The sequence below is a fragment of the Orcinus orca genome, chromosome 13, assembly GCF_937001465.1.
Source record: "Orcinus orca chromosome 13, mOrcOrc1.1, whole genome shotgun sequence".
In the NCBI taxonomy this organism is placed as follows: Eukaryota; Metazoa; Chordata; class Mammalia; order Artiodactyla; family Delphinidae; genus Orcinus; species Orcinus orca.
Window position 1 is genome coordinate 31,742,210 of NC_064571.1, and position 14,359 is coordinate 31,756,568.

A 14,359-nucleotide genomic window follows, 5' to 3' on the forward strand; every position below is an offset into this window, starting at 1 on the left:
TGTTTCCTTCCTCCATCCTTATCCAGAGGAGGCCTTAGAACCCCAGGAGCATGGCAGTGGGGCAACAGAAAAATGAGCACTGACTTCCCTCTCTCTCATCACAGCAGTGATTTTTGGTCACTCTAGATCTGGCCCGAAGTTCCTCCTGTGTTTGGAAGAGCGGGGATCTCCTAAATGTCTGGGAGAATCGCCCTCCTTCCTGGCTGGAAAGTGAGGCTGAGACACCCACCTCCCACTTGGTCTTTTCCGGGAGACTGCTCAGGAAATACCTGCGGATAAGCATGGCCAGAGGAAAATAGCTCATGACCCTGCAAAGTGGGAAATGAAACTCCTCATGGTCAGGACTTTTACTGAAACCATCTCCGAAACCCCAGAGGGCCCACAGGATTGCGGTTGCTTCTTGCCTATCTCCCTCATGCTGGATCAGCCTTTTGTACAGCTATCAGCAGAACACCTACCTGAAGCCTCCATTTCCATCACTTGGAGTAAATGCCCCCCAAGCCCAGTCCCACCTTACGCAGTGAGTCCCGTCCCAGCTTGGCGAGGCTTCCAGATCCTTTCCTGGGACCACTGGGAGGGCACACGGGCATTCTACCAATCACTCATGCTACATAACAGAAGAGGTTGGGGAAAGTCAACTTTTCAACAGAGAGGGAAGGGAACAGACATTCCAAGGTGTTATGTGGCAGCTGCTCTCCCTCAGACGCCTCAGGAGGAGACCAGGACCCCAGTGGTACTTTCTACCAAGAATCCAAAGTAACTTGGATTCTTCTCCATCCCCAGGCCCTGGGACGTGGATGTGAGGCCAGGAACCGGGAGCAGAAGGGCTGACGTGATCCTGGGATTAGGCTGGGTAACAAGCCTGAGAGCCCAGAAACAGAACATTCTGACTCCTTCTGAGCCCTGGCAGAACCAAGGCTCTTCAACTAGGTGAGTGGCTTTAAGAGAACAGGCGTGGTTATAAATGTTCAGAGACTGGCAGTGAATTAAGAGTGAGGCCTTCAGTTTGTGGGGTTAGCTAACGTCAAAGCTCAGAGCAGACGGCAGGCCTGGATGTTACGTGGGTAGGGAGGAAATGAGACAGGATGAAAGGAACACCATCCTTGTGATCCAGCTTCCTTCCCAACACTTGGAAAGGGTGGTGTGGAGTCCTCTCTGGTTTCCCTCAACCAGTCAGAGCAACAGCTCTAGTCTGAGGCCTATTCAGCCTGGAGAGGGGAGCAGCAATGGGTCTGTAATCACAATGAACTGGTCAGAGAGGGAGCTGGGATCCTCTCCAATATCAAAGGCAGTAGAAGCCTCTGCAAGTAAAGGTAGCGATCTCCTTGGCCCTGACCATTTAGCCTCCAACCTCGGTCCCTGACACCAACCTGTCATCCAGCTCCACTGGCTCAGGGTCAGGGAAGCCCGGTCAGGTTTCTAGTCCTGTGGCCAGAGTTGTTATGCATTTTTGGGTAAGGTTTAAAACCACACTTGCCTCATGCCTTTACTATGGGAATGAATGAGAACTGCTGGAGGCCATAGAAAGATGCAGTAGCTTCCAGAAGACAGATTCCAGTCCACAGGCTGGAATCTCAGAGTTGAGTCATGACCAACCATCAATTATTCTATTCATTTCTCTTTCATCTATTCATCCATCTTCCATCCATCCATCCATCCATTTTCCATCCATCCATCTTCCATCTATCTATCCATTCATCCATCCATCCATCAATCCATCCAATTATCTGGACTGACTTCCTTCTTTTTCTCCTTTCCTCCCTCCTCTCTTTCCTACCTTCCAAGAAATATTTGTTTAGAATCTGTTATATACCAGGTTTCTCAGATGTGGCAGATTTCTTCAAAGTGTCAGAAGCTTCCCAGGAGAAAACTTAGTCCCTCATGGAGCCCCAAATCAGCTCCTCTCTGCCCTGAGCATCTCCCATGAATGAAAGAGCAGCTCCTGGTCTGATATTGCTGGGCCTGCCACATTGTCTGAGACCCTCACAAATGCAGGAAGCAGAGAGGAGAAGCCAAATCGTACATTTACAGTTTGAATCTCCAAGCCCCATTTTATAGAGGGATATTCTATCATCTAAGATGCCCTAAACAGAAGTAGAATATTTTATTGCCGTGGTCTGCTTACTGGTCTCCCTGCTTCCAGACTCCCCACACCCTGATCTCTGCCCCTCACCACGATCAGACTGATTTTTCTTCAGTGTTCCTGTCCTTGTCTCTCTCCTACCTAAAGTCCTTCACTGGCTCCACATCACCTATAAGCCAGAGTTCAAGCTCTTTAACACGACCCAGAAGGATCTTTATGATCTGACCCCAGGTGCCTCCTTAGCCCAGGCCCTCCCTGCTCAGGTCATATATTGATACTCTATACTCCAACAGTGCCAAACTACCTATAATTTGCCAGGCACTCCGTACTTTCCAATATGCTAATCCCTCTACCCAGAACTTCTTAAAATTACTCCAGTCTCTGTACTTCCCTTGAACTGTGCGTATTCTTCTATCGTTATGCTTATCACCCTGTATTGTAATTTATTTGCTCAGGTCTGTCTTTCTTACCAGATGGTGAGCTCTTTGAGTACAAGGACTGTGAGTTCTTCAGCTTTGTGTCTCAGTCCTAGCACAGTGCCTGGTATCTAGAAGGCATTCAATATGTATTTGGGGGGTGAATGGATGGCAGGATGGAAGATGGATGAGAGCCGTCTTAGAAAAAGCTTAGCCTGAGGACAAGGTAGTTAAAGTGCCCATGTAATAGACCCCCCGGAGAAGATGACAAATGGCCTCTTCCTGAAAGCTCAGGCCCTTGAGGAGAGAACCAAGCTGTAGCCTAGGTGCTTAAGCCAGGAATGGGGAACTTTGGGATAACACAATGACTTCTGGGGGTCACTTCCCTTTTCCTCTAGATAAAAGGACTTTGGGGAGAGAGCTGGCCGGGAGCACCTGTGCCAGGAGGGTTACGGTGCAGAATCTGCTCAGGGCTCTGTGCCCAAACCCACAGTTTGCTGGTCCAACGAACCCTCTCCTCTTCTTCCTGCAGAGCCTCCTCCCAAGACGCGTCCATCTCTGGTTCTGGGAAGACTTCTCACAGTCCGTGCTGCAGTCATCTTCCTGATGCTGGTCCTGGTCGCCTCCGTCCTGCTGCAGGCCATTCTCTGTAAGTCCTCAGCTTCCACCTGGGCTCCATCCTTCCCTATGGCCAGTCGGCTCCCTCTCTCCCCCGCTCTCTGGTGGTCTCTCCTGCCTCTGGCTTTTTCATTTGTCTTGTTTCCCCTCTTTCCACGTGCAGTCAGAGAGTCCCCTCCCACCTCCACACCCCCGCTGTCCCCTGTAAGATCAGCTGCTGCTCCTTCCTTTCCAATTCTGGGGAGATTTTCCTGACAGGGATCAGCATGCTTTTGCTCTAGGACACGCTCTTTTGTCCCCAAGAAATGTTCGCCCATCTTCATCCTGTGTCATTTCCTCCTTCCTCTCTGAGTTTCGTGTCCCTTTGATCGAGAGCCTTGTGGGTAGCCCCCAAAAGTGAGCATGATGTTTCCTGACCCCACAAGGGATGGTGTCCCAACTGTATCCTCAGCCCCAACTGACTAGATGGAGAACCTGGCCAACAGGTTAGGGTTAGGGTTAGCGTTAGTGTTAGGGATCACTGCCCTCCCACCACAGGACCCCTTCTCTTCACTCTCCTGCTCCCACAAAGGTCATATCAAGGGAGACTTCCTACTTCTTCACTGGATGTGTGATGTATCTTTCTCCCTCTTCTGGTTTTGCCAAGCCTCATGGCCTCTGCTTCTTCTTCCTCTCATTAGGTCTCCAGAAAGCAGGTGGAGGGAACATCTGCACTCTCCCTTCAAGGCTTCGGGACATATTTGGTCTTGGACTTGGAGGGGCTGAGCAGAGTCTCCTCTGCTTTGAGCCCACTTGGCTTATTTTTTTTTTTTTGCGGTACGCGGGCCTCTCACTGCTGTGGGCTCTCCCGTTGCGGAGCACAGGCTCCGGACGCGCAGGCTCAGCGGCCATGGCTCACGGGCCCAGCCGCTCCGCGGCATGTGGGATCTTCCCGGACTGGGGCACGAACCCGTGTCTCTGGCATCAGCAGGCGGAATCTCAACCACTGCGCCACCAGGGAAGCCCCACTTGGCTTATTTTTGGTTTCCTCTATGGCATGTAAGCCTGTGGCCTGAACAGAGTGTGACAGGGTGTGGGACAAGGGAAGAGAAGAAGTGGTTTCATAATTCTCCCTTTTTGTATTCTCTGGAGAAGAGATCACCTCCAGATTAGAAGTCTGCATAGGCTCTCCCTTCCATAGCCGCGAGGGGCTTATGGGCAGTCATAAGCCGTGCGGCCCAGAGGGACATGGGAAATATGACAAAGGGGTGTTTGAAGGCATCCCTTTACCAAATGCGCCGTGAACATGCAAAGAAAATTTAGAACTGGATTCTAACCCCCTCTTCTGCTTACCCGTGAGAGCCTCTAACAGACAGCCTGTGTTTTGTCGATCTTTGCATGATCTGCCTCTCCCAGAGTTCCTGGTGCACGGAAGGCGCCCATCGCATGTTTGTTGAATGAATACATTATGAATGAGTGGAGGGTAGGCAACTGCTCCTTGGGTTGGGTCCTTGGGAAGCTTGAGCCCATCCCTTCCCTCCCCTTCCTTTTATTACCCTGGCAACAGCCCCACTCCAGTCCCTGGGGATCCCCTTGGCTGACCTCTCATATCCAGATCCCTGGTTTATGGGCACAGTATCGGATGTCAAGACCAATGCCCAGTTGCTGAAAGGTCGTGTGGACAACATCAGCACCCTGAGTTCTGAAATAAAGAGGAATAGAGGTGGCGTGGCGGCAGCTGGCTTTCAGGTCCAGATGGTGAATGCCAGCCTGGATCGTGTGCGTTCTCAGATCCGGAGGTTGGAAACCAGCGTGAAGGAAGCCAATGCACGGCTGCAGATGCTAACAAGTAGTTGGGAAGAAGTCGATAAGTTCAATGCTCAAATCCCGGAGCTAAAAAACGATTTGGATAAAGCCAGTGCTTTAAACACAAAGGTCCGGGGACTCCAGGGAGGTTTGGAGAATATCAGCCAGTTGTTCCAACAGCAAAGTACGTGACTCAGAAAAGAACGTTGCAAGTTGACCAGTGGCCCGTGGGACCTTGCCAGTCTTAGGCATGACATCACTGGGCTGGTGTGTGTGAAGGGAAGGGAGAGAGGAGCAGGGCAGCCGTGGCTGGAAAGTTAAGAAGAGAGGGCTCAGCACTGGGTTTGGGGAAGGCTTAGGGGCTGTTCAGGAGAGAAGGCACTAGGGACCAGCCAGGGTTCCCACACCAAGGCATAGAATATGAAGGCATTAGGGAGTCTCTTTGTCCTGATCCAAAGCCAGCCATTTTCCATTAGTCTCTACCTAGAGCCCAGGGGCTCAGACACTTGTGATGGCCAATGGAAAATTACTCCTCCTCACAAGAGAGACAGATTCCTGATTCAGCCTCTCTCGCTCTCCCCTCTCTGAGCCCAGAGACTCTACCAATCTTAGTCAGACTTTCAGGATCTGAGGGAATGTCCCCAAGCTCCTACACAAGGACCCAAAGACCCCCAGAGCCCAGCCCCATTCACTCTGTCTCTGGGATCCCACTCAAGTATCCCTACCTAGCCAGCACCAGAGAAAACAGGAACACCAGAGTACATATTTCACTCTTGTTCTCCAGATGACATCCTACAGATGGTTTCTCAAGGCTGGAAGTACTTCAGGGGGAACTTCTATTACTCTTCTCAAGTCACAAGGACCTGGTACAGTGCCCAGCAGTTCTGCTTGTCCAGGGATTCACACTTGACTTCAGTGACCTCAGAGAGTGAACAGGTGAGTGCTGTCCTGTGGGCTCTAGGAAAGGGGTGTATTGGTAGCTGTATCAGGCAGGATGGGCAAGATTATGCTGCAGTGACAAAAATCCCCAAATATCAGTAATTCTTCAGAATTACTTCTCACTTGTACACTGCATGTCCAATGAGGGTCAGCAAGGGGTTCTGCTCACTGTGGTTACTCAGGGCTTAGGTCAAAGGAGATTTCATCTCAACATATGTTTCCACAATTGCTGAGGTGAGAAAAGGGAACATGGCACATTGTGCTCTTAAAGCTTCTGCTGGAAGCAACGGACATCACTTCAGCTCACATTTCATTGACCCAATAAATGATGCAGTATTTGTGGCTTCAAAGAGGGCAGGGTAGTACAATCTTTCCATGTGCCCAGAAAATAGAAATATCTGTGAATAGAATTAATGACACTGTCTAACCCAAGAAGTCCCGTACCTGTTGAGGCAGAATATTGAACAAGCTCCTTTCATCTGGAGGTGGGCTAGCAGAGCAGGTGAGATCATGGGCTCTGGAGTCAGAGTCTAGAGTCCTAACCCTGTGTCTGTGGGTTCAGGGGCTGTCGCTGAGGATGGGTGAAGAACACCCAGAGAGACAGATGCTCCAACTCGGAGTCGTGGCAGCACCTCTGCTCATTCTGTCTCTCTGCAGGAGTTTCTCCACAGGACTGCAGGCAGACTTCTCTATTGGATCGGCCTGAGCAAAGCAGGGAGTGTGGGGTACTGGTACTGGGTGGATGACTCGCTGTTCAACAAGGTCCAGAGTGTGAAGTAAGCCCCGAGAACCCTCCTTCCCAGACTGACTTTCTTGGGCCAGGGCCAGGGCATGAAGAGTGGAGTGATAGTTCCTACTGACCACAGGGTTTGTGATTCTTCCCCATCCTCGGGCGGCAGGAGCATTGAACAGAGATCTAGCTGACCTCTGCCACTAATTGGCCGTGAAACTGGGGACAAATTCATGGCCTCTCAGTGCCCTCTGGGGTTTGGCACCATGGCCGTCCACCCAGACTTGGCAGGGACCTCGTTCTAAGTTTAGGTCTTTGCACTGTGTGTTCCTGTAGGGCCTTGAGAGTTGTGGGCTGGTGTGGCCCTGACTTGGGGGGTGATTGCAGGCTTAGAGGTTGACAGATCACTGGTCCCCTTCCTCTCAGGCATGGGAAAACTTGAGATGCTATCAACCGGCACCAAAGCTGGGGTTGAACTCTCTCAGTTATTCATTGGAAATACGTTTTTCTTTGATTTTTTCCTTTCATAGGTTCTGGATTCCAGGTGAGCCCAACAACACTGGGAACAATGAACACTGTGCTGATATAAAGATGTCCTCATCGCAGTCATGGAATGATGCCTCCTGTGACAATGAATTTCTTTTTATCTGTGAACGACCCTACATGCCATCAGAACCATGTCAGGACTGGCCCCCAAGCTCGAACTTTAAACTCCAATGCTTGTTGAATTCAAGGAAATGCGGCTCTCTCCTTCATACTCCAGGGTGATTTTGAACTTTAATTTTTCTTGTTTCGAAATTGTCTTGAAGGCATCCGGGAGTCTATCTGCCTTGGCTAGGAGTTCTCTGACCCCACAGAGTCAGCTGAAATGGAAAGGAGATCTTGGGTTGAAATGGGAGCTGAGGGTGGAGAGGATTAGAAGTTCACTAATTCACCCAGTGAGGTGAATCAGAACCTGCAATCTGGGGCAGCACCCTGGGGCGTCCCATCCCTTCAGAGAAGCCTCATCTTCACTGCATGAAAGTCGCTTTGACCACCCAAGCAATTGTCTGGAGACTGAGACTCAGGGCTTTTCTGGTTGACTCCCCAGAATTCCCAGTTGCCTGCTGAGGTGGCTGTGTTCTCAGTGGGAAGAGCTCTGCTCTTGGAGACCCTGTTCATGCCATGTACCCATCGCCCCCTACATCCACATCTTCTGAGATCTGAGACCCTTCCTCCCTGGGACGGGCTTGACTGGTTCAGATCTCGGGCTGACATGGGAATGTATCTCCTTAGAGCTGGACCAGCGTCCATGCGCTTCTCCCTCCCCCTCACTCGCTAAACTCTGGGACCCAGTCCATCTGCTGAGCCCTTCTGCCTCCGCTCCTCTTTCTTCTGCATCTCCTCTCTCCCCAGAGGGCAGGGGAAGGGGCCTTCAGTGAAGAGGGCACCTCTGAGCTTCATTAGAATAAAATGCTGCCTGGGAAAAGGCCAGTCTCTTTTGTTGTTTTCTTCCCGCGGGTACAGGTGAATGCGCGGGGAACAACATCTGCTCTCCCGGACATGAAGTTCTGGGGTGTCCTCAGGAAACAGTTGGGGGTTCAAAATAACAGAGTAGGAATGTTCCAGCCCCAGAAATGCCATGAAATATGAGTAGTACTGATCTCTGGCTTTTATTGAAATGCAGCAGAGCTAGCACTGCAGTGTCTGCAGTGTCACGACCCTCCTGGTGGTCTTTCCTCCCAGATGTTCATGGACCATCTTTTGTTCTCTGCCTTTGGTCCCGATGGGGAGACACATCAGGTTTCCCACTCTTCACAGAGACCGTGATCACAGACATTGGGTCCAAATCCCCCATCCAGGGGCCGAGGCAGGAATCCAGGCCCGCACCAGACAGGAGAGGAGCAGAGAGGAAGGAGAAAGGGTGCGGTGTGAGTGTGGGGTGGGCTCAGCAGAGCGGCCCTCCCCTCCTTGGGGTCCTAGTTAGGTGTCCACTTTAGGGTCCTGGGGAGGGGACGTTTTCCTTCCGTGACTGTGACCAGCAGCCTGGTGTTCTGGGTGCAAAGGGGTCGGGGCTAAGGTCAGGGGCATTAGGAGGAATCTTGAAGGAACATGGGGCAATTGGTGTTTTTAAAATATGGTGATGGACGAGGGATGGGCAGTCAGCAATGGCGTCCACGAGGGAGCATTTGTTAGGCCAGCTCCAGGGACATCTGAGGTCTGAGGGGGCAAGGGCGTCAGGGAAGTGAAGACGGGCAAGTTCACAGGGGTGGATGTGCGGGCATGGAAGGCATCTATGTCTTCTCTAAGAAATACTTGGTTGTTTCTACTCTTCATAATTCGAAGTAGCGAGTTACGAGAGGATGTTATTTCTTCCCAGTGTCGGCTGTGTGCTCATAGCACAAGCTGATGTAGAAATGAAATACAAGTTGTGGGCTCAGGGCTGCCTCTAGGGAACTATCCCATTGTGTGTCCAAACGTGACGCTGCTCTCCATCTTGCTGTCACGCGTGGCGTGTTAGTCGCCACGTCTGGGCTGCCACGCTGAGTAGCACGTGACCCTGCCCCTCGCTCCCTCTTCTTCCCTGAGGTGGGCACGTGTCACCAGGGCAGCGGTTTCAGAGGCTTGCATTGTAAGGCCTAAAATTTCACTTCTTGCCGTGATATTTTCTGAGGCTTACAGGGCCTCAAGAGCCTAACTTTGAGTTTCCCAGCTCTCACCAGATATGTCCCCGCACCTGGCCAATTCCCCTTAACTGGACCAGCTGCACTCCACCCAGTCTTCAACCTACTGGGTTCCGCTAACCTGCTAGTCCAGAAACTGTCCAAACAAGCCCATCACATCCTCCTGCAGAACCAGGGACACACTATCCTCTTGTTGCTGCAAAGCCGGCCTCTCACGGCTCTTGCTGGTTCCCTCTGCTCCTGGGTGTTACCCCCGTGTGGCCCTGCATGGTACGCAGTGTCCTCCTCCGGACTGTGACAGTATGTGACTAGTAAACTGCCGTGAATATTATCTGCCCAGCGTCAGATGTCATGTGTTTGGCCATCTTGTATTATTTGGGGCAGGAGATGCCTCCCTCACTGACTGAATGCATCCCCTCACAATTCATATGTTAAAACCCTAACCCCCACTGGGATGGTATTAGGAGATGGGGCCTGTAGGAGGTAATTAAGTCACCAGGGTGGAGCCCTCATGATGGGATTCGTGCTCTTATAAGAAGAGACATGAGGGACTTCCCTGGTGGTCCAGTGGGTAAGACTCCATGCTCCCAATGCAGGGGGCTTGGGTTTCATCCGTGGTCGGAGAACTAGATCCCGCATGCCGCAACGAAGATGCCACGGGCCACAACTAAGACCTGGTGCGGCCAAAGTAAATAACTAAATTTTTTTTTTTAAAAAGAAGAGACATGAGAGCTTGCCTCTCTCTGTCTGCTCTCCATCCTGTGAGTTTACAAGGGAAGACAGCCATCCGCAAACCGGGAACAGAGCCCTCACCAGGGACTGAGTCTACCAGCATCCTGACCTTGGACTTCCCAGCCTCCAGAACCGTGAGAAAGAAATTTCTCTTGTGTAAGCCTCTTAGACTGTGATGTTTTTGCTATAGCAGCCTGAATTGACTAAGACACTCACCACTGGGGTAAATAGGAAGTGATAAGAACAAGGCTGGCCAGGAATCTCTGGTTGGTCCTGATGTGAAGGGATGAATGGGACTCTCTGAACACTTCTCTGGAAAAGAATTTGAACTTGGAAATACCCAGGGATTGAGGCAGTTAACAGAGAGAAGTTGAGTTGGAAGGGCCCTGAGTTAGAGAAAGGCTGGAGGGGCCACCATGGGGCACCTGCAGAAACTAAGAATACGCAGAAGCTGTGAGGCAGAGAAGCAAAGCACATGAGGAATATATCTGGCAGAGAAAAGAGAATGGTGCAGAGGAGGGAATAGGCGAGACACAGAAGGGAGGGCAGCAGAGTGAAGGCCCAAGAGCCAGGCTGCTGAGGTTCCTGGAATCACCTCAGATGCAGTCCAGCCCTCCTGACACTCCTGGGTCCTGTGCACGTGTATCCTGCGATACGACCTGCCCCCATGACCCTGCCCATTGCTTTTTCTGCAAACTGAAGGAGCCTGGGTCAGTGAGGATGTATTTTTATTTGGAGTCTGTGCCCCACTCTGTAACCAACCAGCGTCGCATTGCCAGGCCCTCCTCCCTTCAGGAAACTGGGACGGCTGCTGCTTTGCCTTGCCGTGTGACCTTGGCTCACTTACCCCCGCAGGCAGGGCTTACCTCTCCAGTGAGGTCACTACACAGGTACCTGCCCTTCTGCTGGCAGTGGGTCCTTACCCAAGAAGTCCAGCATTGACAGAGCTTTAGTCCTTGTTTCAGGTCATGGACACGATAATATGTCTAATGAAATTCCAGGATTGTTTCCATTATAAGCTGGAAAGTTGGGAGCCAAGGATGGGTGAGAATTTTGTCTCATCCAACTTGTGTATTTATTTTATTATAGTATTATATATTTTTTCTGATTCTGCAGGCTACCAATGATTGACATGCCTTCTCTGAATGTTGCAATGAAATGCTGTTGAAAAAATCTATATTTTTGTATTTGAATACAAAGAAGAGGAGAAAAAATATTTGACCCACTCTTACTGACTGACTGATCCTAGCTCTTGTGAGCAGGTACATGCTATAATATTTTATTTTTCTGTTTTATGCTTTATTTGTCTATGCACCTATGTATCTATGTATCTATCTATCTTCCTTCTTTCCCCTCGTTCCTCCCTCCCTCTTCCTTCCTTCCTCCCTTCCCTCCCCTCTCCTCCCCTCCCCTCCCCTCCCCTTCCCTCCCCTTCCCTCCCTCCCTCCCTCCTTCCCTCCCTTCCTTCCTTCCTTCCTTCCTTCCTTTCTTCCTTCTTTCCTTCCTTTCTTCCTTCCCTCCCTCCCTCCTTCCCTCCCTCCTTCCTTCCTTCCTTCTTTTTTTCTCTTTCTCACGTCATGCCACAAATTTATCTGTCTCCAGCCCTGCCCTTGGCTGCCTGTGCTTTGGCGCTGATGCCAGGCGGACTCTCCCCAATGGTGATCTGAGTAGCTCCAAGCTTAGAACCTCACAGCTCTGTAACTTCAGAGGAAAGAATTTCCCCTTTCCAATAGTTTCAGCAAAAGCCCAGCATTGGGTCACATGCCCAGCCCTGAAGCAGTAATGGAGGTTAGGGAGATGGGTTATGTTGATTGAGCCATAGGCTTCATCCTGGGAATTGGGTACGGGCTCAGCCTCACCCCTGCCAGAAGACTGAGCACGAGGGCAGGATGGTTCTCAAGACTAACCCCGGGAGAGATGCCTGAAGGAGCGAGACTGTTAGTTCACAGCTGCCCAGGGCCCTGCTTGCAGCCGTGGGTCTCTTCCTTCCATCAAAACTGTGGGATCAGCCACTCCCAGCTGTTCACCCTGTGTTGTCAGGGGTTGATATGGCTGCTCAAAAACTTCTGGGGTGTCTGAAGCTAAGGGTCTGCATCTCTAGGAGGACGGCCCTGTACTATTCAGCAGAGACAGGGACAACCAACCTGTGAGAGGTCCTGACCAATGAGTGGTTCTAAGTGTTAATGTATAAGATGTCTGTTTGATTTTTTCTGGCCAGAGAACAGAGAAACCTCTCGGCAAGGATTAGAAACCTCCTGGTGCTTCTTTCCTGCTAGCAGATTATGTTCTTGTGGGAGAAATAAGAGCTGGGAGCCTGGAGTGGGGAGGGGATTGGGCACAGGGAAGGGGGCGAGAGGAGGAGTCCTGCTGATCAAGCCTGGAGGACTGTGCCCCTCCCTGGCCCAGACCTCGCCCTTCTAGCTGAGCAAGGGTTCTCCAAAGTTCTGCTTTTGAGGTTCTCTCAGCTTTTCAGGCCCAGGAGGAAACAGCTCCTGAGAGGGCTGACGTGGGCCCTTCCTGTATGTGGGGAAACAGAAACCAAGGCAGGCCCTTTCTTTTCTGCTGCTCCCCTGGGCCTCTTACAAGCCTCTTGGGGGGTACCTCTGGCAGCTCCCCTCCTACTTGGACACTCCTGGGGTCTCAGCCAGTGCTGTTATGGACTTCACATTTTCCTGTGTCCTCTCCTATCTGCTCAGCTTTCAACTGGCAGGAGGTAGCAGGCTTGTGGATGGTGGCTCTGTATTCTCCACACACACACACACACACACACACACACACACACACAAAACATGCACATATACACATACCATGCATATATACACACATATATACACATATAAACACATACACATATCACACACACACCACACATAAACATACACAATACACATACGCACACCACACACCACACATAAACCTACACATATACACACATACACATATACACACATCACACATACACACACACGCACATATAAACACATACACACACATATCACACACACACCACACCACACATAAACATACACACATACACATATACGCACACCACACACCACACATACACCTACACATATACACACACCACACATATACACACACATACACATATAAACACACACACATACATACCATGCACAATATACTCACGCACACACGTATACACACATACATATATGCATACACATATATATCACACACATATACACATAATACACATACACATAACCATATACGCCATATATGGATACACAATACACAAATATACACATACACACATATATCACACAATACATATATACACATACACACACACACACTCACACACACACACACACACACACACAGCCATAGCATCAGGAGCTGGGTGTAGGCAGGCATTCCCCTCCTCGCCCTGCTGACGAGCTGCGCTCCCAGCTGCCTGTGGCTGCGTTGACAGTGGCCGTCCATGACACAGGCTCCTGCTGGACCTAAGCTGCTCTCCTGGCCTGGCCGCAGGAGGAGGCACGTTCAGTGTGGCTTCTCCACCATGGAAGCCGGACGGTGGGCTTCTCAGGTGGTGCTCGGGGCCCTATGGGAGGCTGACTCCAGCATTTGGGAAAACACTGTGGGACTAAGATGCAGGGACTGAAGGTGAGAACGGGAAAAACCAACACAATTTGGATGGAACAAGCAACTTGCAAGGAAACTGACATCTCGTAAATGGGCCGCTGGTGAGATAGGGGTCAAAGACATAATTAGATTTTCATGAGGCGAAGAAAATGTGATCCATTTCGATAAGATTGTAACTCTGGACTGATGGGGAACCGACGAGCGAGAATCTACCGTCATCCTCAGAACAGACTTCAGGAGAGCTGCCTTGACTAGCCATTGGGGCTACTGATTCTGTCCAGCTGGTCACCCCCATGGGGGTGGGAACTTGGGGCTGCACAGCTCCACTGGGATGGCTCACTCCTAGGTCTTGGTCCAGAAGCAGCAGGAACCCCCTGACGCAGTGTTTGTTCCTCCTGGGAGTTACAGGTCTCATTGTAAAGCAGCACGTTGGCTTACCCTGCAGTTTCTTCTGAGTTAGTCCTGAACCTGATCAACTGAGGGGAGCACGGATGCAGTCAGCTTGAGGTGAGATCTTGGATTACGTTAGGTCCCCTTTGATGTTTTCTGACATCACTTCTGACACTAGATGTGTGGTGTTTTCTGACATCAGCTGAGTGTCCTACAATTCAATTCGATTCTGACACTCACCGCTGGAGTTAGCACAGACCCCACAGGTGAGGGGCTCAGTCCCACAAGACCACCCCAACTTCAGATGCCAGGTGCAAGCAGGCTCTCCAGGCAGCCACACTTCTGCCCAGACGACGGTAAAGCTGGGGAACCCCATGACCCCTCTCAGGTC

At 50.9% G+C, this 14,359-nt stretch overlaps 1 protein-coding gene across 1 annotated transcript; it reads left to right on the plus strand.

Moving 5' to 3' along the window:
- Positions 1 to 489: 489 nt before the first annotated feature.
- Positions 490 to 14,058, plus strand: CD207 (CD207 molecule). Its single transcript, XM_033400388.2, has 7 exons — positions 490 to 520; positions 3,032 to 3,148; positions 4,712 to 5,086; positions 5,687 to 5,838; positions 6,499 to 6,617; positions 7,102 to 7,250; positions 14,024 to 14,058. Exons 1-7 carry the CDS (start codon positions 490 to 492, stop codon positions 14,056 to 14,058), a joined length of 978 nt encoding a protein of 325 aa, XP_033256279.2.
- The last annotated feature ends 301 nt before the right edge of the window (positions 14,059 to 14,359 follow it).

Bases quoted from the DNA above. Each gene is read 5' to 3' on its own strand.
- CD207 (XM_033400388.2), top strand. From the start codon at position 490: ATGCCCCCCAAGCCCAGTCCCACCTTACGCA. The intron at 3,149-4,711 runs GTAAGTCCTCAG...TCTCATATCCAG, and splicing joins CCTGCTGCAGGCCATTCTCT to ATCCCTGGTTTATGGGCACA. The intron at 5,839-6,498 runs GTGAGTGCTGTC...GTCTCTCTGCAG, and splicing joins TGACCTCAGAGAGTGAACAG to GAGTTTCTCCACAGGACTGC.